Source organism: Aulonocara stuartgranti, assembly GCF_965226115.1.
Source record: "Aulonocara stuartgranti genome assembly, chromosome: 16".
NCBI classification, from domain to species: Eukaryota; Metazoa; Chordata; class Actinopteri; order Cichliformes; family Cichlidae; genus Aulonocara; species Aulonocara stuartgranti.
This window is the reverse complement of record NC_138952.1, coordinates 2,683,768-2,706,786: the sequence shown is the minus strand read 5'-3', so window position 1 is coordinate 2,706,786 and position 23,019 is coordinate 2,683,768. Positions and strand designations below refer to the sequence as shown.

The 23,019-nt window shown below is 43.0% G+C and overlaps 1 protein-coding gene across 4 annotated transcripts in view; it reads left to right on the top strand.

The window, feature by feature from the left end:
• Positions 1 to 19,191, top strand: part of epb41l5 (erythrocyte membrane protein band 4.1 like 5) — a 36,612-nt gene extending 17,421 nt beyond the window's left edge. Inside the window, exons 12-26 of one of the 4 annotated variants that reach the window (XM_082508114.1) lie at positions 1,856 to 2,025; positions 2,656 to 2,762; positions 3,628 to 3,646; positions 4,398 to 4,443; positions 4,624 to 4,742; positions 11,788 to 11,939; positions 12,311 to 12,405; positions 12,554 to 12,688; positions 12,910 to 12,977; positions 13,660 to 13,734; positions 14,368 to 14,449; positions 15,373 to 15,453; positions 15,568 to 15,630; positions 15,857 to 16,005; positions 17,595 to 19,191. In XM_082508114.1, coding sequence (XP_082364240.1) covers positions 1,856 to 2,025; positions 2,656 to 2,762; positions 3,628 to 3,646; positions 4,398 to 4,443; positions 4,624 to 4,742; positions 11,788 to 11,939; positions 12,311 to 12,405; positions 12,554 to 12,688; positions 12,910 to 12,977; positions 13,660 to 13,734; positions 14,368 to 14,449; positions 15,373 to 15,453; positions 15,568 to 15,630; positions 15,857 to 16,005; positions 17,595 to 17,664 — 1,431 coding nt within the window. In that variant the 3' untranslated portion in view covers positions 17,665 to 19,191. Of the gene's footprint in view, positions 1 to 1,855; positions 2,026 to 2,655; positions 2,763 to 3,627; positions 3,647 to 4,397; positions 4,444 to 4,623; positions 4,743 to 11,787; positions 11,940 to 12,307; positions 12,406 to 12,553; positions 12,689 to 12,909; positions 12,978 to 13,659; positions 13,735 to 14,367; positions 14,450 to 15,372; positions 15,454 to 15,567; positions 15,631 to 15,856; positions 16,006 to 17,594 lie in introns of all 4 variants that reach the window. The other 3 variants (XM_082508113.1, XM_082508112.1, XM_082508115.1) reach the window with 3 other exon arrangements.
• The last annotated feature ends 3,828 nt before the right edge of the window (positions 19,192 to 23,019 follow it).

The window sequence follows — 23,019 nt, the reverse complement described above, 5'->3', positions numbered from 1 at the left end:
GAAAAATCCCCCCAAAAAACTTTGTTTGATGTTGTTCCCAATCCATATTATAACAGGGAGGTGTGTGTCCGTGTGTCCGTGTGTCCGTGTCCGTGTGTCCGTGTGTCCGTCCCTCGGGTCTTTGACTGAGGTTAATAAAGGAGCCTGCCCCCTCTGGTATTTCTGGTATGCGCCCCCCAAACCTCCCAACACACACACATTCTCGTTTTGTTGTCTTAGCAAGGACATGTAATTGACATAATGCAATGCCTGACCCTAAACCTAATCGTAACCCTGACATTAAAACCACACAAACCACTCATCAAGGACTCCAGTCACCCCAGCCATAAACTGTTCAGACTGCTTCCATCAGGAAGGAGGTTCTGCAGCATCCGGTCCCGTACCAGCAGACTGAGAGACAGCTTCTTCCATCAGGCCATCAGACTGCTGAACACGTCATAGACACCTCAGCTTCACTACTGGAACTTCAACATTATGCACTCCACACTGTATATAAATGCCACTTGTTTTGCACATATTCAACTCTGTATATTTTATATATTTTATTATTATTATTATTATTTTATTTTATTTTTTTACTATTTAATTTGTAAAAATGTGTATACACACACACACACACACACACACACACACGTAGGAAAATATTTAGTATACACATCCAGAAATGCATACACTATTATATATTGTACATATATTTATTAGTTTCAGGTTGGCCATTCTTGTATTTTGCTCGTTTGTGTTGTTGTGTTTGCACATCTCTGTTGCTTGTGGGGCTCGCACACAAGAATTTCACTCGCATGTGCTGTGCCAGTGTGCCTGCACATGTGATGTGACAATAAAAAGTGATTTGATTTGATTTGACATTTTGAGCATCAAAAAGCTTGTGAGGATCAGCGTGTGTGTCCTCACAAGTATAGTGGAATGCCAGTTTCTGGTCCTTATAAAGACGTCTAAACAGGTACACACACAGTTTTCACCTCCTAACTCTGTCCTTTAACAAATGTATGCTGTAGTAATGTGATGCGCACACACACACACACTTTGACAGTAAACCCGTCTGCTCGGGTGGAGGAAGTGAAGCAGTCACTTCCCCTCATCTGTCACTCTAAATTTCAGACCATTTTTTTTCTAACAGCTGGCCAGTCTGTTAACTCACGTGACTGTTTTTTGCTGAAACCCCTGTTGTGTAAAGGATGTTGTGTTTTTCCCCCTTGGAGTGGGAGGTTGGGGTGTAGCTTCATGCATGTGTGAAATACCAGAAGTACACCTGAGAATAGATGGAAATGCAGGAACAGTGTGACTGGCACTGGACCGGCTCCAGGTCTTGTAACTGGCTGCAGTGCCAGGCGGGCTTTCATCCACGCCTCTCTGAGAAATCAAATTAATGAGGCAGCACCTGCGCTGGTGGTACAGCCGTTCATTCCTCGCATATCAGGCCCCTTCAGTAAGGAAAGCTCTGACTGTACTCCATCGCAGACGCAAAAAGCTGGAGGTTCGATGACCAAGCAGTCATTCCTATTACACTTCAGTAAGTCTATGCATGGCTAAAGTACATGCGTAGTTGGGGCATGTAATGCAGACGTGGAAAAAATAATCAAAACTTGTTATGCAGTTTTTCCTGCCCCAACTAGTTTTTCTGGTAAAATGCAGGGATTTTAAACTATACTTAAAATATTAGATTCATCATAAAAATTGTAAATAAAAAATAAAGACATCACTGGCTTGTTTGAGTCCTTTTTACCTGCCAGATCACTGCTGCACTTTCAAGTTCTACTCCAGCTGCAGAAGTTCACAATTTGCTCTAATGATGTCAAACCGCTTTAATCGAGTCCAACCCTGTCCCGATTCTCCTCAGGGTAAAGAGCAGGAGCACACCTTTGTCTTCAGGATGGACCACCCCAAGGCCTGTAAGCATCTCTGGAAGTGTGCTGTGGAGCACCACGCTTTCTTTAGGCTGAGAGGACCTGTGGAGAAGAACTCTGCACGCTCTGGATTCATACGCATGGGCTCACGCTTCAGATACAGGTGAGAGATGCACAGCCAGGGCTGTGGTTGTTCAGAGTCTTTGTGTGTATGTGGTCTTAGTCAGTTTTACGTAACCTTACATCCCAGATCATAAAAAATATAATTCCCAAGCTTTTTTAAAAAGGAAATCACAGGATAAAATTAGGATTTTAGCTCTGAGAAATATGGTTGTGGTGGGAGACTCAAACGTAAACTGGGGATTGTGGCAGACTGCTCGAGATTAATATGTCACAAATTAGATGTGTGTGTTTGTCATTGTGCGCCAAGAAGACCGTCTCAGATTGACAAACAGTGCTTAATCACTCTCTATACATGCCAAGTAGCCCATGTGTGTACACACAGATACTTGCAGTGGTACTGACAGGCACTCGGTATCAACATGCTGCAGTAGCAAGCTGCTTCCCAACTGTGTGTTTAAACATTACCCAGTTGGATAAGCTCTGCAGTAATGTTGATTTAACACGGGGGTTGAAGGGGTTTGTTGTTAATGAAAGGTTATCGCCTGGATGCTTTCAGGGTTCAGCAGGGGTCATTGCTGCGCCTGTTTTTGCCACAGAGCATCGTTAAGAAAGAAATGTTTGTTGGGAACAGTTTGCAACTGTAAAGAAATTCTTGTGTTTGCACGATCAGCGGCAAGACTGAATACCAGACAACAAAGGCCAGCAAAGCAAGGCGCTCGGCATCATTTGAGAGGAGACCGAGCAGACGCTACTCGAGAAGAACCATGCACAGCAGAGGTGAGCCTGAAACGTGACAGTCAGCATTAACACTCACGGGAACAAATATTCATGGAAGCATGCATCACAACATCAGGGGAAAATATTTTATAGTAGAAAGTATTCTTGTGACGTTTTTCCTGTCAGTTTAACTTCTGAAAATTAAAAACACTGACTGATTGGCCACAAAGGATTTCACCTGTGAGTTGAATGAATAAGAGCTGAAGTAGCTGGGAAGGCTTGCACCTGTGCACACAAGGTCCCCCTATGTGCACTGCGTGCCGAGCCGTGCAGTCAGGAACACTGTACGCTTGGGACACAAATGAACAGAGCTTTAGAAATCCTCTACTCCTTGTGTAAAAAGCATACGATGACCTGCTTGCCCCACTTAGGCAGAGCTACGAGCACTCCTCATCACCCGAGCAGTGCCCCCTGGATTAGCTATGTGAAGGCTAACGTAGTCTCCAAGATGAGCATCATGCCAGGGGGCCTTTGTGTTGCAGGGTCAGGAAAAACCGGTTCGTACTGGAGGAAGGATGGAAGGAGAGGTCCTTGAAGAAAAGCTGCCCAGAGTACAGAGTAGCTCACCTTTAAGGGGGATCTTACAGAACATAAGTAACCTGCTGTAACCTCACGAGCCCCTCCCTAAACTATAACACAGGCACACCATGCACCAGTGTAAATGCTGGACATAGCCTCGACCCTTCGTGCAGCCTACACTGTAGCTTTACTTGTGTTAAACTCAAAGACGCTTCTGCAAAGAAATGACTTCAGGGTCTAAATGTTGGTTCAGCATGAACAAGAGTAAAAACAGTCACGTCTGCTGTAAACAAACAGCATTATTCATGTGGACACAGTTCTTAATGTGTTTTCTTTGCTTTTCCAGGACCGTTCAACCCACCAGAGTGAGTACAGAGATGTATAAATGTGTTCTTGTACATTTAAGATACTTTATTTGTCTTTTTTGTGACCATTTTCACATTAATTTATGTAAATGTTATGTCTCATTTATTGATTGTACGGGGGCTTTCGTTCTGAACATCCATACTGGGTCACATGATATAAATTTATCCGAGTATTTTCACTGTTTTCGGGTTAATCATCAGGTTGAGCTATGATCTCGATACAGAGCCTTTTGTTACAGGTGTGTGTGTGTGTGCGTGCGTGCGTGCGTGCGTGCTAAGACGTGATGTCAGCTGTAGCTTTAAGCTGTCGTGGGAACTGAGCTGCTGAGTCAAAGCATTTATGATAAATGAGACTACATTACAGCTCATTAGACTGCACTTTTTTTTAAAGCTGTGTCCAAGACTTGCTGTCTTAATTATGTATGAGGGTTTTCAAATTGCCTCAGGGCAGACGTTAAATTAAAACTTTGTCATAATTTAAGACAACTTTTATGTTTTCATTGTTCCAAAATGTGCCGCATGTGTCCTGGCCTGCAGGCTCGAAGCTCCACGAACACTTTGCCACCAATGATGGTCGCTCACCCAAATTTGCAAGACTTGAAAACTTTATTCTTATTTCTTAAATGTTCTTAGCGTTTTTTGTTTTTGTCTGTCATTTCAGTTACTTGCAGTGTAAAACCAAATAACCTGTATTAAGAATGCTTGAGCAGAGCTGTTTGCTCTTCAAATAAAATCTGTTTCTTTCTCTTAGGGCTCTTTCCTCAGGCAACGGAGTCAATTCCAGCAAAGACAGAAAGGTGAGGAGAAAAGCTGCTGTTTAATTTCTCCACTGTTATCTGGGGAAAGAGAAGAGCAGTGAAACACAGTATCAGGTTTAGATGTTATCACTGAGAGAACAAATGAAGTCAGGTTTAATCATCCGTTCAGCCATATCTGTGGATGTGTAGCTTTAACTTGTTTGCTCTGTGCTCCTCCAGGTGACCCCCAGCAGGAGTGCATGGGCAGCCATGCCCGTGGTCAGCCCGGTCGCTGCTTCTGCCTGTGGACCGATTGAGATCGAGGCTCTGCCCAGGAGTCCTGGGGGAGAAAAAAGAAGGTTGGTGCCTGCACATTTAAAGACTCCTCTAGATCTTTAATTTTTTGAGCTCGTCTTTCTCCCTGACGAGCATTTTAGAAAAGTGAATCAGGATTTTAAAGTTGATTCCTTATTTTTGAATGTCGCTGACGACTTACAGCTGCTCATTGCTGTATGAAAGAAAGATGCAGGAAGACACACAGCAAAAAGATTTGGGTTAAAAATAAGGGAAGGCCACCCGATTCCTTTTAAATGTTTTAACTGTTTCCTGATTGTTGATTGGATAAAAAACAGGCCATGATACTGGCCTCATCGTGCTGCGAGTCCCTTTGTGTGAGAATAGTTTTTTCATGTGAGACCGCGAGTATGGAACGACCCCGGAGTGGACAGGACGTGGATATTCAGTTTTTATCTTTCTACTGTATTTTTTTTAATCCCGTCATTCAGCCTCTGAGTGATGTGTAAATAATTTCAGGCTTTTTTCTGATTTGATCTGTTATTTATGGATTTATTTTGTGCGTGTGTGTGTGACTGAACACAAATGTGCATTTGCATGAATGTATGTAAGCATCCAGCTTTGTTATAAACCTCCCGTGTTTCCTTGTGTGTTCCAGTATGATTATGTACTGAGGATAATTGTCTGGCAGCACGCTGGTAGGTACAGTCAGACTGAACATGCTCTCGCTTTAACCAATCATTCGCTGTGCACTATCGGCTTTGAGACTGCGGCTTTGGAAATGGGTTTTCTTGCACCGAACAGACAGCAATTCGCCGCCTTTTGCTGTTTGTTCCCTTTTGATCAGCATGGAATGCAGCAAATCGGTGCTGGGAATGGTGTTGTGATTTGGCTGCTGTGCGGGAATCGGCGATGTGATTTCAGCTTTGGATCTATTCTCTTTGATACTGTTGGTGCTTTGTAGTGTGTAGGTATCCTTGCTTTTTTTTCTACTGATGTCATTCTGAGCATCCTGTGAACCACCAACCTCATACTGGAAAACTTTAAGGAAAGTATCAGAACCACAGCTGTGCGTGAATCGGTGTTTATTTACAGATCTGTCAGATATATCATATCGTATCCCCAGAAGAGACCTCGGCTTTTATACGAGGATTTCCCAGCATAAACGTGAATGTTTCTGACCCGCGTTCGGGTCAGAAACATTCACGCGCTCATTTGGATTTGCAGCTCGGGCTGAAACCATTTCTGCTCAGCTTCCTGTCACGTCTGTGGTGCACTGGCTCATTTTTGTTTTTAGACTTAAACAATAATCCTGGCTCACGTCCTGTGAATGTGGCTTAATGAGTCATTTGTACCCTCGGCTAAAGAGATTCAGAGCAGTTTACCAATTAGTTTACCATTGTGGTAAATGATGCCCAGTAGGAAAAAAAACTTAATTGTCCTTTAAATTGACATAAGACGATCTTAAATCAGGCCAAAGCATTTACATGGCCTCAGTCTGCAGACTGCAAATACCTGAAATGAGTTTATGTAATCATTTATTCATTCACTCGATTTTTCATAAAAATCTCAGCATTCCTGCTCTCACACAGATTCAAATGCTGCTGTTACACATTTCCTGTTTTTACCCCTCAGCCATAAAAGGCTGATCGGGTATTGGCGTCACCCACTGGCCGGGCGGCGTGGACGCCCAAGTTTGTGAATGTGATAACTCGAGAATGAGGCGACGTAGGATTGTGATACCGTAAGCCCCTGTACTGAGGGGCTGAGGTAGAGCACCGACTGCCTCCAGTAGTTTTAGAGCTTTTAGGAAAGATTACGTTTACGTCTGATGTTGTTTCAGCGACACGTACGGGCCGGCGATGCTGTGTTCTTGAGGCGATGCTGTCGAGCCTTCAGGGACTTCATTAAAAATGTTTCATCAGCCTAAGATCTTAAACCGAGATGACCTCAGTCTGTTTATAACCGACTGAGTGGACACGAGGAGGATGCTTTGACAGTGACATTGTTACATCACTAATGCTTTCGACTAATCCCCCGTGCTCTTTCCTTTCTCCTCTCCAGCTCTGCTTTCTCTCTCGCTTTGAAATCAATGGGGTTTTGGGTTTTTGCATGGACCCCACCCCACCCCCCATTAACCCGCCTGATAACATGAACAGTCAACAGAGAAATAAGTTGATTTTAAACTGTGATACAGACATTATAGTCTAGATTATATATAACAGGCAGAACTTCTAAAACCAACTTTATTCAGAACAACAACGCACACATAACATCGACGTTCAGCATAAAAACACATAACACATATTATTTGTAAGGATTCGAGTGTTATAAAATTCCCCAAATGCTTTATAGATGCCGACAGTTTTGATATCTTGGGCAGTTTATATGGTGTCATCCAGATTCATTAACATGCATACATACGCTATGATCATCTCTGTGACATGTATATAAAATAAATAAGACTAATCATCAGTGGCAGCAGATTAGAAAAGCCTTGATGTTATGGTGAGAGTGGAAACATTGGGCAGTATTTCAGGCGAGCGTAACAGCAAAAAACAAAGTGAAATTAAAATGTGAGAAATACTAATTTAAAAATAACGACTGAAATTTCTACAAACTTTTAAAAAAAGGCGTTAATGAGCCCACGGTGACATCATCAGTGTCCCATACTGCCATGTGTCTTTAAAGGTTGCCCCCTCCCTGACCCTTATTCAGTCCTGTAAGCTGTTTTACTTCTCTGAACGTTATCGTAAGTGTTAGTGGGTCGGTCTCAGCTCAGTCTCTTTGGAAACAATGTAACGATTTAAAAAACATAAAATGAAAAATACAAATCAAATCTGTTGCTAAACACTGCACGCAAAACCTAAAGGTCATTGGAAGTTCACCCACTTATCATCCCGTACCATCAAGTCAGTCCCAGTTTGGACTCAAACTCCCAGGAGACCCGTCGCGGATAAAAGCTTCTGCTCAGGAATATATAAACAGTATGAACATGGATTTGACATGAGCTATCAAACATCAGCCCCTAGAGGTGCAAAGCCGGGTCACCGATGCCCCAGAGACGTCCAGTCACTTCACTTAAGTGTTTATGTGACAGCACATGTCACACCACACTTCAGTGCACGCTGGCAGACGTGTTGCAATAAGCTGGATGGCATACTCCTGACACCGCAGAGCTCGTCACGCAAACCCGCGTCTTACTCGTTTATCCAGAATGATTTATGCCCATCAGAGCAGCTGCTTTTGTCACTGAATAAATGGTAACATATTTACACAACTTGTCACAGTTATTACACACTCTCCTACGTTCATGTTATCAGCCTCCTGCTGCCTTCTTTATTCCCTTTCTTTTCTTTTAACCATCTTCTTCTTCTGCACAATAATTGCTTTCCTCCCAGTCTCACTCTTTACTTCACCTCACACACCCTGTATCTTCACTACCTCATCACCTTCCCTTTGTCACTCTTTCACTGCCACCCTGTTGTCCTCAGGTGTCCTCTTCCCTCCATCCTCCCCGCTCTTTTTCATCAAGGTTCCCCAAACGGAGTGGGACAGATCCGACCAGCTGGCCGCCGTCTCACCAGCTGTACCGGCGCGAACTGGTCTGCACGCTAATGAATGGGAAAGGCTCAGCAGTGAAGTGACTCGCCTCGCCTAGTGCGAATGTACAGATTTGTGATTAAGTGAAGCGTTCCTCAGCAGAAGTCTAACACTACCCACATCCCCCCCTTTCCCTTCAGTCCATCTCTGCACCTCATGCCTCTGCTCCTTGACCTTTGGCTCAGTGACAGTTTTGAAAAGATAACTTCCCATTGCTCCTTTCCCTCTGCTTCCTTGGCCTCTCCTTTCTGTCCTCCTCCCCCCTCTTTTTTTTTCCTCCTCCTGACCTTCATGCCAAACCTCAGGGGGGAGGCTGGCAGGCAGGGGTGAGATGGTATCAGGCTCAGTTTTATGAATTCAATTCCAGTCTTGACTCTGTGAGGAAACAGCAGGTCAGAGGTTCTGGGGGATTTAGGCTGGTCCTCTTCTGCTCCTTTCCCCCCCTCAGTCTCAGAAACTATTTCCTGTGTTTGTAATATTTCACACACTACTGCTGTGTTTAAATTCAGTTAAACATTTTTATAAATGAAATGAATTCGATTTTTTTTTAAAGTGAATCTGTTCTTGCATTTCTGCTGCTCTGTTTAAAAGGGAGTTGGATAAGAGGGTGGGTGTCGTTCACCTGTAGGCAGATTAGTCTGAAAGGGTTTTAGCTGTAGGTGAAAAATGAAGCTAACGGTTCACCATGTCTATTTCCAAATAATGTCTGGATTAGTTAAATTCTGTTTGAAGGTTTTATTGTTGTCTAATCATATTTTATGTTGAGCTTCTGTGAAAGCTTCTGAAATGAACCTGATGCTGCCTCCCCATTCAACTTCTAGCAAGAGATCGAGCTAGAATAATGCATTGAAACGTGCTGCAGTACAGTAACGTCTACCTGCGAGCATGCCACAGTTAAATGCTGAATAATCACGTAAATAATTCAAATGCACTGATCTTACATGGTAATTACACTGTTTATTGCACATCTCAACCAAATGAAGATAAATATGTAATATTACGTAGTTAATTGTTTACAACATGACCAAAGCGTTTGTCTTTAGAAACTGTGTTCGATTTTAAATCAAAGCAGGATAGTTTTAAATAAAGTTAGTTGTATTTCAGATCAGTCTTATTTTGAAATGATGAAATCAGAAAAGGCTCCAACTTTGGATGTTTGTTAGAAATATTTTATTTAACACGGTCACAACTTTGTCATTCTATGTTCAATTGTTTTAAGCCAATTAAAAAAGCTAATAAATACACATTGGAAGTAAGTCGTACATTTACGTTCTCACCTTTGCTTTAGAATATAGTGAAAATAACATTTTATTGTCTGTAATGTGATAAAGTTTGTGTTTTCGGTTTGGAACAAATCAACTTATCATTAGGGCTGCCACGATTAGTTGACTAGTCACGATTACGTCGACTATCAAAATCATCGACGACTGATTTAATAGTCGACACGTCGTTTGAAGCTTTGTAAGATCCCAAAAGACGCAGGAATAAGTAGCAGGATTTAAGAGTGTAATAACGGACTGAAACAGAAGATGGCAGCACTGCATGTACAAGGATGCCAGCTGCCGTTAAACCCCGACGAAGAAGAAGAAACTGTGTCCCAGAATTCATAGCGCGGCCCTGCTCAGTTTCCAACAATGGCGGCAGCTAGTTAGTCTTAATATTACTCTTATTATTCTTTCTGGGTCACAAAAACGGTTAGCATATTTTCAGGCAAGAATGTAGCTGTGTAAACCTCAAATATCTGCTCAGTTTATCAGGACACCGCATATTTTCAAAAGCGCTCCGACGTTTTCGGAGACGTCTGTTACCCACTAGCTCGATAGCTAGCCGGGGGCTAGGTCACTAGAGCCGTGAGAGCACCGGACTCCCGGCAAATCGTTTTCAAACCCACCACCGTCTTTCACTTCTCAGGTTAAACATGATATATGAGTCACTTAGATAACTTAAAAATGTTGTTTGCCTTTTTTTTCAGTATTTTATTTGTTCCTGAGTAAATCAGTTTGTCTGAGATTAAAATTATAGTTTTTACACAGCTGAATAAACGTCAAGCAGACAGCTGGTTATCAGAAGTGTGAGATGCTGGAGAATTTACTCCGGTGTCCTTTTATATTTTAGATAGCAAGGAGTTTATTAAACTTCACCGAAACAATCTGCAAATGTCATTAAAATTTAATAAACTATCATCTTGTCTTTATTTTTAGTTAGCACAGACCTTAAACACTTCAAGCTGTAAGCTAATGATAGTTATATAAGAGCAGATGCTGCTGGTGCAATAAGCTGTACGTTTTATGTCCAATGGATGATGATCTGATTAGTCGACTAATCGCAAAAATAATCGGTGACTAGTCGACTATCAAAATAATTGTTTGTGGCAGCCCTACTTATCATCACCCAAAAAGCTCCTGATTGTAAGTCTTCGGCCCAGTTTGATACTTTACATGATACTTTGATACTTACTTTTGTCACGCTGTAATATTCAGTCAAATCCTGGTGATTGTATAATTATGTCGATATATGTGAGTCGTACCGGGTTACTGGATTACGATGTAGGATTTTTCAGTGATCTTGTATCGGATAAACGTGTGCAAACAGATATTTAAAAACGCTGCTTCTGTTGTGGAGGACTGAATAAAGACTAGGGAGTAACCGGTTGCCGGTTTCAGTTCCAGTCGGTGTGCGTCTCCTCGGTGGTACATGCATCTGTCATACTTGCCTTCGTGTCTTATTCCCCACGCGACGGCTCGATTCTCCTCACGGTGGATCTTTTAACATATTTATTGGATTTTTGAGCCCACGTACAAAGAATCGCACTTTTCTTCACATCTTTTTGTGTGTTGTTCTTTAACCCCTGTACTCTCCAGGCAGTATGTTGTAATATACAACATTTGTTATGTTTTACTGTGTCTTCAGGCTACAGAAATATGAGGTAATTACAGAGCTGCTGGAAGAGCTTCTGCTAAGATCCGTGTGTCAAATGTTCTGCTTCAAGCACCTCTAATTCTGAGAATATTACACCGCATTATTTCCTGCTGAAGTTATTTTGTGGGCAGTGTTTTTACCTCCGGAGACATTTTTGAGTGGACTCAAACGTGGTTTCATACTTATGTTGTAAAATACAATCGTTTTATCACATGTCGGCAACGTGACCCTGTAAGTTAACGTTGGTGATGATGCTAAAGGTTAATGACTATGGATTACAAGTACAAGTACTTTATGCTTTTCTTTTGGTTTTAGTAATAATTATTTGACATATTATTGGATGTTGGTGTGTTGCTCTTAAACACCTTCTGCTGTATCAGCGCGGATCAGTTCTGTCATCACTGCAGAGTCTGTACATACGTTGTCGAGGTAAGCTGTATGAATCACAATCCTTTTCTTCCAGTTTGTGTTAAAAACCCATAAAACAGCCTCTATTCTCTGTTTTCTCTTTGAATGTATTTATCATTAACCCTTCCATCCACAACTCAGGCTGAATCTGCCATGCTTTCTCTTCTTGTATGTCTCTAGTTTGCCAGTGGTTGCTGACCTAATGGAGACGTGTGTCGACGATGTCCTCAGAGGTCCCGTTGTCCCTGCAGTCACAGCTATCGAGGAGCCCGTACAAGCCGCTGCCTATGCCGGTGCTAGCGTCCCTGCAGAAGATGCGCTGAGTCTCGCTGGTAAGGCTGCAGCGAACTGGCCAATATTTAAAAACTCTCCTTAGAAGCCAGGCTTTAAAGAAAACTGCTGTAAAACAATAAATGTCTGTTTTAAGAGACTGACATAACTGCAGTTTTTGACTCTATAGCCTCATTTTTCACCGTGACGGCTGCCGCCTGGTGCGACCTTACTGACCATTGATTCACTTATATTTTTCTGTTAATGCAAGCAATAGTTACACTCAGCCAACACCGTTATGAAAAAGACCCAGAGCTGACTGTTAATAAACATCAGTGTCCTGAGACGAGACGATCACTTGCTAACTATATAAATAAAGCGAAGATAACTCTGTTTGTTTGTCTTTCTGTGTTCATGTGCGGCGACTCAGAAGCAGCAGCTCGTCTGAAGCAGCTGGAGTTGGAGAGCAGTCCGCTTCTCGCTGCGCCGAGAAATAACATGAACGTCAACGTGGCCATGAACAACCAGGCGAGTGTTTGTTATTTCCTCTAAAATCAGACTCTGCTTGCTTTGATGGAGACCAGCAGCACTTCTGTGTAGTTCACTGGCAGTTCAGCATAAACAAACACATGTGCGGCACAGCGTGATGAAGCCTCTGTGACATCTGACCCAACAGGACGATGTGGTGAAGCTCACAGAGAAGTGCGGGCTGAACAGTGCGGGCAGCAGTCCATGCGTGACTCCGCTGCGCACCCCGGAGGATCTGAAGAGTAACATCCTGAAGGCTCAAGCCGAGGCGGCCGCGCTCAAGGTGCGCAACAGACCGGGGGGTGAAAAAGAGGGCCCTCCGATGTACTCTGATTCTGCTTATCCATCAGAGTGAAAGCCTCATCAGCTGAGCGGTCTTTAGCTAAGCCTTCAGTATTTTGTAGCCTTTTGTTTTTAAACACATTTAAATCAAAACAGCTAAAGTGACGTTTTGATTCATGTGTGTGAGCCCTCTCCTCATAAACGCCTGTTTGCTCTGTGCAGGGGGCTTTGGAGGAACACGCTGTGATGCTCGGAGATAAAAACTGTAACCTGCAGGAGGCTTCTGCGAGGTACGTTTTCACTCACCTGCACTTTCAGGAATATGATAACTTCTTATGTTCAGCTTCAGAATCAAAGAAAATAGAATCACGTTTCCACTCAGACTGTTATTTAACCCTTTAGGATCTTTGCATTAAGCAGCTCTTCAGAGCGCACCGTGCTATCGGCACAGGGCACACTGTCACCGCGCCTCATTGTCTTGAAACTCGGCCTTCGTTCCTTCATCTTACTGAGTCATGCCAACTGTCAGTGCTTCATCCCAGCCAATCACAGCGCTCGCTGCTGCTCGAGCTGATTAACCTCTTGAATATTTATAAGGATTATTAGCATAGCTCACAACGTTACGTCAGCCGCAGCTCGGCAGCGCTCCACAGAATGACAAACGAGTCCACGACGGCTCGTAACCGAAGCAGCAAGCGACTCACGCTGGAGAATAAACAACGTTGGATTTGGCAGATTCTGTTGTTGACGGTTTTAGCAAATGTTTCCCGTTTGCATGTTGTTCTAAAAGCATTTCTACTGAAACTCATAATAATGAAACCTGTTTAAAAGTAATTTGTTTACTCATGTAGTCGGAGAAGTTTGACCTCCTGTCTTTCTGTGGTAACCACAGTGAATGTTTTATGCAGGAATAAGCGTTATGTGTGTCTCTCTGCCAGGTTGAAGGTGCAGTAACTCGTCTCTTTGTGTTAGCAGCCGCCCTGACGTCCAGGACACCTGGGACCTGCTGAAGCCACCATCCTCCCTGGTCTCATCTGCAGGCGCCAGGTGAGCCTTTGTTTAGAAAAACAAAACATTACTGTGGTTTGTACTTCGTTGCATCAGATCTCTCACACGTTATAGTTAAGGCCTTGACAAAGACCAGTGACAAAGTGTCCTGGCTTTGTAGGTTGATTGAAGTTAAGGTAAAGAGTTTGATTTTTCATAGTTAGCAAAAGGTGATTTGTTTTCAAGAATGTGTTAAGGTAAGCTTAACACAAAACATGTTGCACATTTAGATCAAATGGTTTAAAATAATGTTAACAGAGATGCATGTAAAGTCCTGCATCAGCCAAACAGGCAGTGAAACATTAATGGGGCAGATTAAAGTCCTTATAGTGTTTGCTGACATCTGCTGGTGTGTTTGAGTAATGCATTCGTGCATGTGTGTGTCTGTGTGTCGGCCCGGGTGTGTTAAATCACATGACTTGAGTTCTGCCTGGATACTGCTGCCGTCTCTGCAGAGAGTGACACATAAAAGCAGACGCACAGTTAGCTGTGCTGTGTGAGTTTGTGCTCTTAAAATTTGAGTTTAAAAGTGGCGAAACTGTCTTTGCTGGTTTTGGTGACTCGCAGTGTTAAAAGTTGTTAAAAGTACGCGGTCACATGCTTGTGTGATACCATTTCTTCTCCTGTTTTCAGCGCTGAGAGATTGGCTGAAGATTTAAAAGCTTCTGTTCCCAAAAAGTCCTCCGAGTCGACCAGTGAAGCCCCGGCACCAAAGGTAACGTGACTGCACGCTCACAGGTAATGACTACTGTTGTGCTTTACACTCACCAGCCACTTCTTTAGGCACAGCTTGCTAGTATCAGACTGGGGGATTTGAGTTCAGTGAACTCGTCATCAGGTTCATGAAGTCAGTCTGAAACTTTTGTGGTGTTGTGCGTTGTCCTGCTGACACGCTGTGGTCATGTGGGGATGGATGCGGTCAGCATACTGAGCCCCCACCACCACCATCACACAACCAACAGCCTGAACGTGTTGGATGCACCAAATTCTGATCCTACCATCTAAATATCATAAATGGAAACCTGCCAGACCAGGCAAGCTACATTTAGCATATGTAGCCTGAGTTTGCTGTTCTTAGCTGACTAGCATGGCACCCCATTCTGCTTCAGGCTTTAATCGGCTGTGTTCTGCATAAACTCTGCAAATGGCTGTGTGGGAAAAATTTCAGCTACGTTCAGAGTCACTTACATCACCTCCCGATGCTCATTTTGAACCTCAGCAGGTCGTCTTTCTCATCTACATGCCCAAATGCATAAAGTTGCTGCCATCTGATTGGTTCATTAGATATTTTCATTAACAAGCAGGTGAGGTGGGTTGTGAGTGCATATTGATTACTCTGTGAAAGTAGGTTCAGTCTTCAGTGTGATGTAATTGGTAACAATAGCAGGTCGTCCACTTGATCCCGGACTGCTCCAGTCTGATGCCAAAGTATCCTTGAGCAAGAAACTGAAGCGAGTTGTTCTGAGATGCATTCATCTGATTGTGAATGTGTGAATAAAACACTTTGCGTGAGTAGAGTTTATTTACCCTTCAATCTGTGCCTACGCAGCCCGGTGTTTGCGTGTGACTAACACAGGAAGTAGACGGTTTCTTTAGTGCCTGCGTGTGCTAATAAAGAGTGTTTGCATCACGCTGCAGGTTAAAGCAGAGGAGGTCGACCTGCAAAGCGCCGCCCCACTTTCTGACAACCTTATTGACTTCACTGATCCAGCTCCTGTGGTAAGAATTACTGCACTGTGTCCTGAATAATCTGCAGTGAAACTCCCACTGCATGTGTGTGGGTTAAAGTAGACCTTTAGCGTGGATGCTAACATTCTTCTGATGTTGTTGTAGCTCCCACCGGTGCAGCCGACCAAACCTCTCATCACACCGCGCTGGATCGTCCCCACAACCGCTGTGAGTTTATCAGCCTCACTTTTTAAAAGTTCACCTGTTTATGTTTTTTCCAGGTTTGGCTGTGAAATGTTAAAATGTTTTAGAAGCTGTTTTAACTGCATTCATTGTTCTGAACCACGAGGCTTTGGACTTCTCTGCACTTCCATAGTCGCTGTGCAGTTTGGCTAATGTAGAGGCGCTGTAGACACTGACCTCCAACCTTCTCCTTCACCCCCTTCTCACGCAGCCTCCCGGCGCCTTTACTAACGGCCTGCTCGACCTTGACCCCCCGCCTAAGGTCAACCCTCTTCTCCCTTCAGATGGGGGAGCATCCCTCACCTCAGCCCTCCCTCACCTCACTCACACACGTAACGCCGTCTCCACCCTCTCCACCAGGTAAAAGTGTTTGCATTTTGAACCCAAAGTTTGTTTTTTACATCGCAGCCGTCGCTGAAGAGCACGAAACGTCTCCTCCTCACTTCACTGAGCCTGAAGTTTCAGAAGAGAACATCCCTGAGAGTTTAACAGGAATCGTTAAGAGCATTTTGTTTGTGGAGGAAGAGACAGCAAAGCAAATTAGTTATTTTTCAGGTCCTTTATGCACAGCTTTTTCTTAGTTTTTTATGATTTTGTTTGTGAATGAATCAGTATTAAACAATCAGAAATGAAAAACAATACTGAACAGCAGAACTTGAACACATGCTTGAGCTGAAAGCAGGTGTTTCAGTGACAGCAAGTCAGAACATCACAAATCAAACTTTCTGTGAGGATCTCTGAGTTCAAGCAGACGTCTCATTCACGCCTCAGTTCTTCAAAAGTTGTGATTAGAAGAGTCTGAAGGATACGACTCTTTAACCTCGTAATGTGACGGTGTGTCTGGTTCTTTTATGTTTTCCTTACATCGAGCCAGATTTTTAAATCACCAAACTGAGCTCAAGATCACATTTGTGCTTTGTCACCTGTAAATAGCGATGGAGCTGGTTTCACTTTGTCAGACTCTAAAAACACGGCTGGACGTTTTAGCGTTTTCATGCAGGTCGAATGAGAAATTTATTGAAAAATAAAAGCTGCAGTCAGAAAAACCCAAAAAACCCACAGAAGGCAAATATACGGAAGAGGATTAGTGCCACCGAAAATTCTGTTGCAGAATTCTGAGAAAAAGTCAGAATTCTGACTTCAATTCTGGAAACGAAGAAGAAAAAAGACGTTTTTTTCCATACAAATAAAAGGACGAGTGATTTTTATTTTCTTTCTTTTGTTTTGTGTGTACAGTAGCTTAAATATATGTATTGGAGCCTTGCATTTTGTTTTCCATACAGGAAGTCATTTCTGATTCATAGGTTTATACATACAGGTTCGAGCCCCGGCTCGGACAGTCTCGTCGTTGTGTCCTTGGGCGAGACACTTCACCCGTTGCCTACTGGTGGTGGTCAGAGGGCCCGGTGGCGCCAGTGTCCGGCAGCCTCGCCTCTGTCAGTGCGCCCCAGGGCGGCTGTGGCTACAATGTAGCTGCCATCACCAGTGTGTGAATGGGTGTGTGAATGTCTGGATGACTGGATGTGTAAAGCGCTTTGGGGCCCTTAGGGACGAGTAAAGCGCTATATAAATACAGACCATTTACCATCAAATCTGGGCTTTCAGTGTCACTTTTTTTTCTCCAGTGTTTCGAAGCTCCTACGAGGTCGTAAGTGTGAGATATGGACGGTTTATAGAAGCCTGACTGCTAACCATGTGACCTTAACTTCTCGGCCATTTTGGACACACAACAATGTAAATTCAGTGCATAACATTTTATTTTACTGTTGATCGAACGAGGTAAAATTATAAAGCTATTATTAAGTTGTCGCAGGTTGTCAGACTGCAGCGTGTTCGCATTTTAGCAATTTCTTTCAAACTTACGACTCTTAAAACTGGTTCCTGCGCACAAACGTTTTCTCTTTTCTGAGGCAGTAATTTGACCGTCTCTTCCACTCCTTCGTCCACAGCACTGTGGCTCAGCCGCCAGCCTCAGAGGATGGAGCCAAACCCAGAGGTCTCTTGACCACTGAGCTCTGATGAAGAAACGAGCGGCCGCCATCACGCTCTTCATCTTCCCGCCTGGTTTCCCGCTTCACCCGCTCACCCACCCGCACGCAGGCCGGCCGAGTCTGAAAACGCAAAAGAAGAGGCAGCTTGCAAACCGCCGCGACCACAACCGTAGCTACACAGATCAGCAATATGAAGTACTTTTTTTTTTTTTAATGATCTCATGGCGTCGAGCTTAGTCTTTGTAAGATGGTGTATACAAACATTTTAGCCTCAGTATTAAGAAAACCTTATTTTTAATCTCCTGTTTGTGCACCACGTTAGTAACCTGCCATTACAGAGTCCATCCAGTCACCCAAAGCGCTGTCGGCAGCATCTCTGCCTGCTTTGAGACTCTGGTGGAAGCTCTCGCCCTGGTTCTGAGTTTAAGCACCGGCAGTGCAAACCGCTGGATCTCTGAGCTTTCCTCTGGGAAGCTGCTGAACGACACTGGATGATGGACGCACGAGATATAAGCTTGAAGTGTTCGAATATAAGAGATCACGCAGTGCAGCGCGTTTAAACCCGCTAACGCTACATGATGTAGCCACTGGATCTGGAAACGTCACTGGATTACCTTCAAACACTGGACCTTCAGCTGATTTTTATTTTTTCCCACATTAGATGATGATGATGATGTTTTTAGTTTTTCAGCTGATTTTTTTATTTTATGATCCTGTTCCTGCTCTTTGTAGCTGTCGATGCTTTTAAATGCCCCCCCACCACCACCACCATCATGAGGACTTCCTGTTTTGATTCCGATCACATCTTATAATGTAAATTTGAATCCACACTTTTACCCCACTCTCGTTCCTGCTCACTCATCATTAAACTTTTAGCTCCTGTGATCGCTGGACTGCGTGGTGGGAGATGTGTCCGGGTATCTGACTGGATTGGACTCTCCAACATGTCGTAGCTGTTACTTTGCCTTATGTACATGAATGTGCTCTACATGTCTGATGGGGAAATGCTGGAGATGCCACTCGCACGTCACCTTTGCTGGAATCGTTTAACCTGTGAAATATCCTGAAAGCTGGTTTTGTATGAGAGCGAGGTGAGGCCTACGTCGGCACCGTGGGAGTTATTAAATATCTTACTTTGACCCTCGAATGGTAGAGTTGTAGTATCTCACTGTTACTGTAACCACCACGTCTGGCCACTCACTCAGGTTGTGGCTCTGTAGTACTTCTCATTATGTCTTCAACAAGGGAAGCCGGCTGTTCTTCGATGTCGTCTTAGCAGCGTTTACGCCTCAGCTCAGTGTCATTGTTCAGATATTACATGTTGTAGCATACAGGTTTAACGTTTTCACTGTAACTGCTTCAGCTGCTGTTGATATGAAGTAGACGTATATTTTTTAAGACTACCTTGGCAGTATAGTTACTACTCTGAGGAGACTTGAGGTGTTTTCTAATTACAGAGGAAGTATTACAGATCAGACTGTGAAGTCTCATTTTTATATAAACTCGTATTTTTCTGGAACACCTGATCATGATTCAGTAAAGTTTTGCCACAGTAGGAGTCGTTGTCTCTCATTCATTTTAAAACTGCGGTGAGTGTAATAATCACATCACACGCTTATGTTCCTTTTGAAATACACTTATTATGTAATTCTTTTCCTACTTTTTACTTTTACTCCCTGCAAGTTTAAACAAATATCTAATTCCTGCACATTACATTTTCAAAACTCGTTACTTTGGCTTTAACGTTGTTGAGCCAAGATCCTCCTGTAAGTTTACTGTTTAAAGAGCTAAAACCTCCAAAGTTTCAGGAGTAATAAGTCATCATAAGAACTAAAAATGAAGAATGTGGGACACTGTTTGTTTGGGATTTTGAGCCCAAACAAACTGATTTTCTAACACTGGAATATTTCTAACATTTTGAGTTATTTTCCAGTGTTAGAAAATCAGCACTGCTCAGTGTTAGTCTTTGTTAATCTTCAAAACTGACTAGGTTACTTTTAAACATTTAACACTGTCAAAGTGTTAATTTAACACTCAGAGGTGTGCACTCATATAAATACTCTCCAGTGTTAATTTAACGCTGGAGATTTTGCTGTGTACCACTTAAAATTACTTACGTTCACGTGAATTATAATTAATATGTATGTATTCTTTTTGTTTCCTGTAAAAACTCGACTCCCTACCCTCGTATTCTAGTGTACCTACCTTTTAGTATTTGTAGTAAAATATAATTGCGCTGAAATTTCAAATACATTGAAATTGCATGTTATTACAGGGGAATTACGTTTGTACCGACTGTCAAATTAACTATTTAATAAAGTCCACTAGTCAAATGGCAAAGTTGACGTAGGTGAATGAAGCGGTCCGTTTCATAACCAGAGCTGCAACAGCGCCGTCAGTAATGTAGTCCATGTTTTCTACCACTAGATGGCAGACGAGTACCGTTGTTACTCTCGATGCAGTCCAGCGTTGAGCAGAGCTCCACCTTCCATCACTTCACAGATGGCTTCATGCAGAACTGCAAATATCAAACTCATGAAGTCATTAAAGAGCTGAGCCTGCATTTGAGTCCTCGTCTCTGAGCGTGAACAAGGCAAAAGAAAAAAGACTGCATCCTGGCACATAATGATCTATTTCAGCCAACACGGTCTATCTGAAATGACAGCCATGGCACGCAAAGCACTGACTTTAGCTTATAACACTGAAACCTTTATTTAGTATACTTTAAATCAGGGGTGCCCAATCCCGGTCCTCGAGAGCTACCGTCCTGCAGCTTTTAGATGCATCCCTACTCCAACACAGCTGAATCAAATGAATGGCTTGTTATCAGGCCTTTGCCAAACACGATGGCATGCTGAAGAGGTAATCAAACCATTTGATTCAGCTGTGTTGGAGTAGGGATGCATCTAAAAGCTGCAGGACGGTAGCTCTCGAGGACCGGGATTGGGCACCCCTGCTTTAAATGAAATAACTTGTACCTGTTCATCTACCTATTCATGCAAATATCAAATAGGCCAATTGCAGGGCAGGCTCTCGATGCATTTCAGCATGACCAGGAAGACCTGCTGAACGCCAAACCGAGCATCAGAATAAGGAGGAAAGCTGAATTTGGACGAGGCGTGGTGGTTGCTGGTCTGAGTTTTTCAGAAACTGTGGATCTCTTGGCATTTTTCAACACAACCATCGCTTTAGTTTAGTTTCTAATAAGCACTCATTACAATCAAGGTATGCCAAAGAGGTCGAGTCTTGACAGCCTGGTCTGATGAGTCTCTGCCTTTTCTGCTGAGGGCGTATTTTGTCTTTAAAAGTCGATGTTTTCTCCTTTTTTATCCTCTTTCAGAGTCTTAACACAGGCCAGTAGGTCCAGTAGTAGCAGAGGGTGGACCTGTTGACTGCTCTTTACTACTGTTAACCTCTAGGGCGCAGTGTAGCTCCAACGAAGATCCAGGGAACTCGGTGGTTTTTAATCAACACATGGAGTTATAATTCCATCTGATGTGTAGTAATAAAAATATTTAAAGAATCTGAACAGAGTGATCAGAGACTGAAACTGGGATTCCAGTGGATCTCGCCCCCTGGATATACTCTGCCATGTCTATAAATCACATCTGTGTTCAAGATTAGTGTTTGATTTGCTGTTAATCAGATTTCATATGAGTGATGTCTGTATGAGGAACACAGGAGTCATTTGTGACAGTGTGCTTGTATCAGGAGTGAGCTCCTTTCCCCCCCCTAGAAGTAGAAGTCGTCCCTTTTTGATGAAGTGGTGCATCATCTCTCCAGTTGCTTCATTATCAGAAACAAAACATCAACATCCTTCAAGGCACGATAAACAAGCTGCAGCGTGCTTATTCTGGAGCCGTGCTCGGTGGCTTTAGCCAAACATTTAATGCAAAGTAAAATAAAAATGAAAAGTCTTCAGCGAGTGTTAAAATGAAAGCAGAGCCTGCTGATATTTGCGAATAGCCATATTGGTTTACATTGGTGACTGGTCTGGCTGCAGAGCAACACATAGTTGGATCATTATGAAGAGGCAGAGCGGCCTACAGCTCAATAACTCAGCCAGGACTGCTCCCCTCAGCAGATGGGCCGACTTTCCACACCTTCCAAATGAATAATTGATTACGTACACGGACCTTATGCCAGGTCATGATTGCTTAAGCATGCTCAAAGCTCTGGGTTGATTCATGCAGATTTGGCTAACAGCCCGTGCCCTGATGTCACCAAGCAGACATTACATGGCTTCTCTTAAATTTTAATGGTCTTTGAGGCCGGCTATCAGAACTGTTGGGTGAATACCAAATGCATTTAGAAACTCAGCCTTGTTTAGAGTTTGGGTTTTGGTCTGATAAGGATGTGTTAGAGCCAGGTTTAGAGGACATAACTGCATAGTTCTTCACAAAAAATAACCAAAAAAGTAAAATGTCAGGTGTTTGTTATAGTAAGTTATTTGTTATTCACTTCCACAAGAAGAGGTGCTAGAAAGAGGAAGTGATTTGTGACAGAAAGAGGCTCCAAAATGTGACCTGTCACTTTTTTCTTTTAATATCAACACTTTGTGGAAGCTACTTTGGATTTTTATATATTTTAGTTTTCTGATGACCGTTTGAAGACGGAGCAACAACATCTGTTCAAATCTTAAGCTTGATACGAATATCTGACTCATGTCAAAAAAATATGAGTTTTAGATCGAGCATCACGAGTCATGGCGACAAAAACGTCGGCAGTGGCTGACGCGCCGAAAGAAATGAAAACCAAGAGAAACTCGCCATCACGGGTATTTCTCAGACACTTGTAAACCTATGTTGGACAAATTTATGAAACTGTATTTGTCAAAATCTTCACAGAGGACGAGATTTTCAACATTTCATATTTTTTTTATTTGTACACAAAAGAATTATGTTTGTGTTTGTATGTGCGCAGATTAACATGTATATCAGGATAATGTTTGTCCCTTTTCTTTTGACTGCATCTCATTAACCAACTGTCTCTCCTGTCATTTACAGCCTGTCCTGTTATTTTGTAAGCCTTTGTCTTAAGCTATTGTTCCTTTGTTAAAAATGTTTAAAAAAAGACTTGAGAAGAAGAACTGTTGATGCTCACAAAGCAGGAGATGGATGTACAAGTTATCACAGAGTTTCCAAGTGTCAAGAACTGGAGTGAGAAGACTCATCAGTCACACAGTGCAAAACAAGCCTGGCACAGGTCGGAGCAAAAGATTTCAAAAACTGGAAAGAAACCTGGACCCCAACAACCCCAAACAACTGCCAATCACTCAAAGAAGCCCAACACTAGAACGCTGCACAGACTGGACTACGAGGCTGCAGACCAAGAAAAACTCCACTTCTGCAGAAGAGACACCTTCAAGCCAGCCTGTAGCATG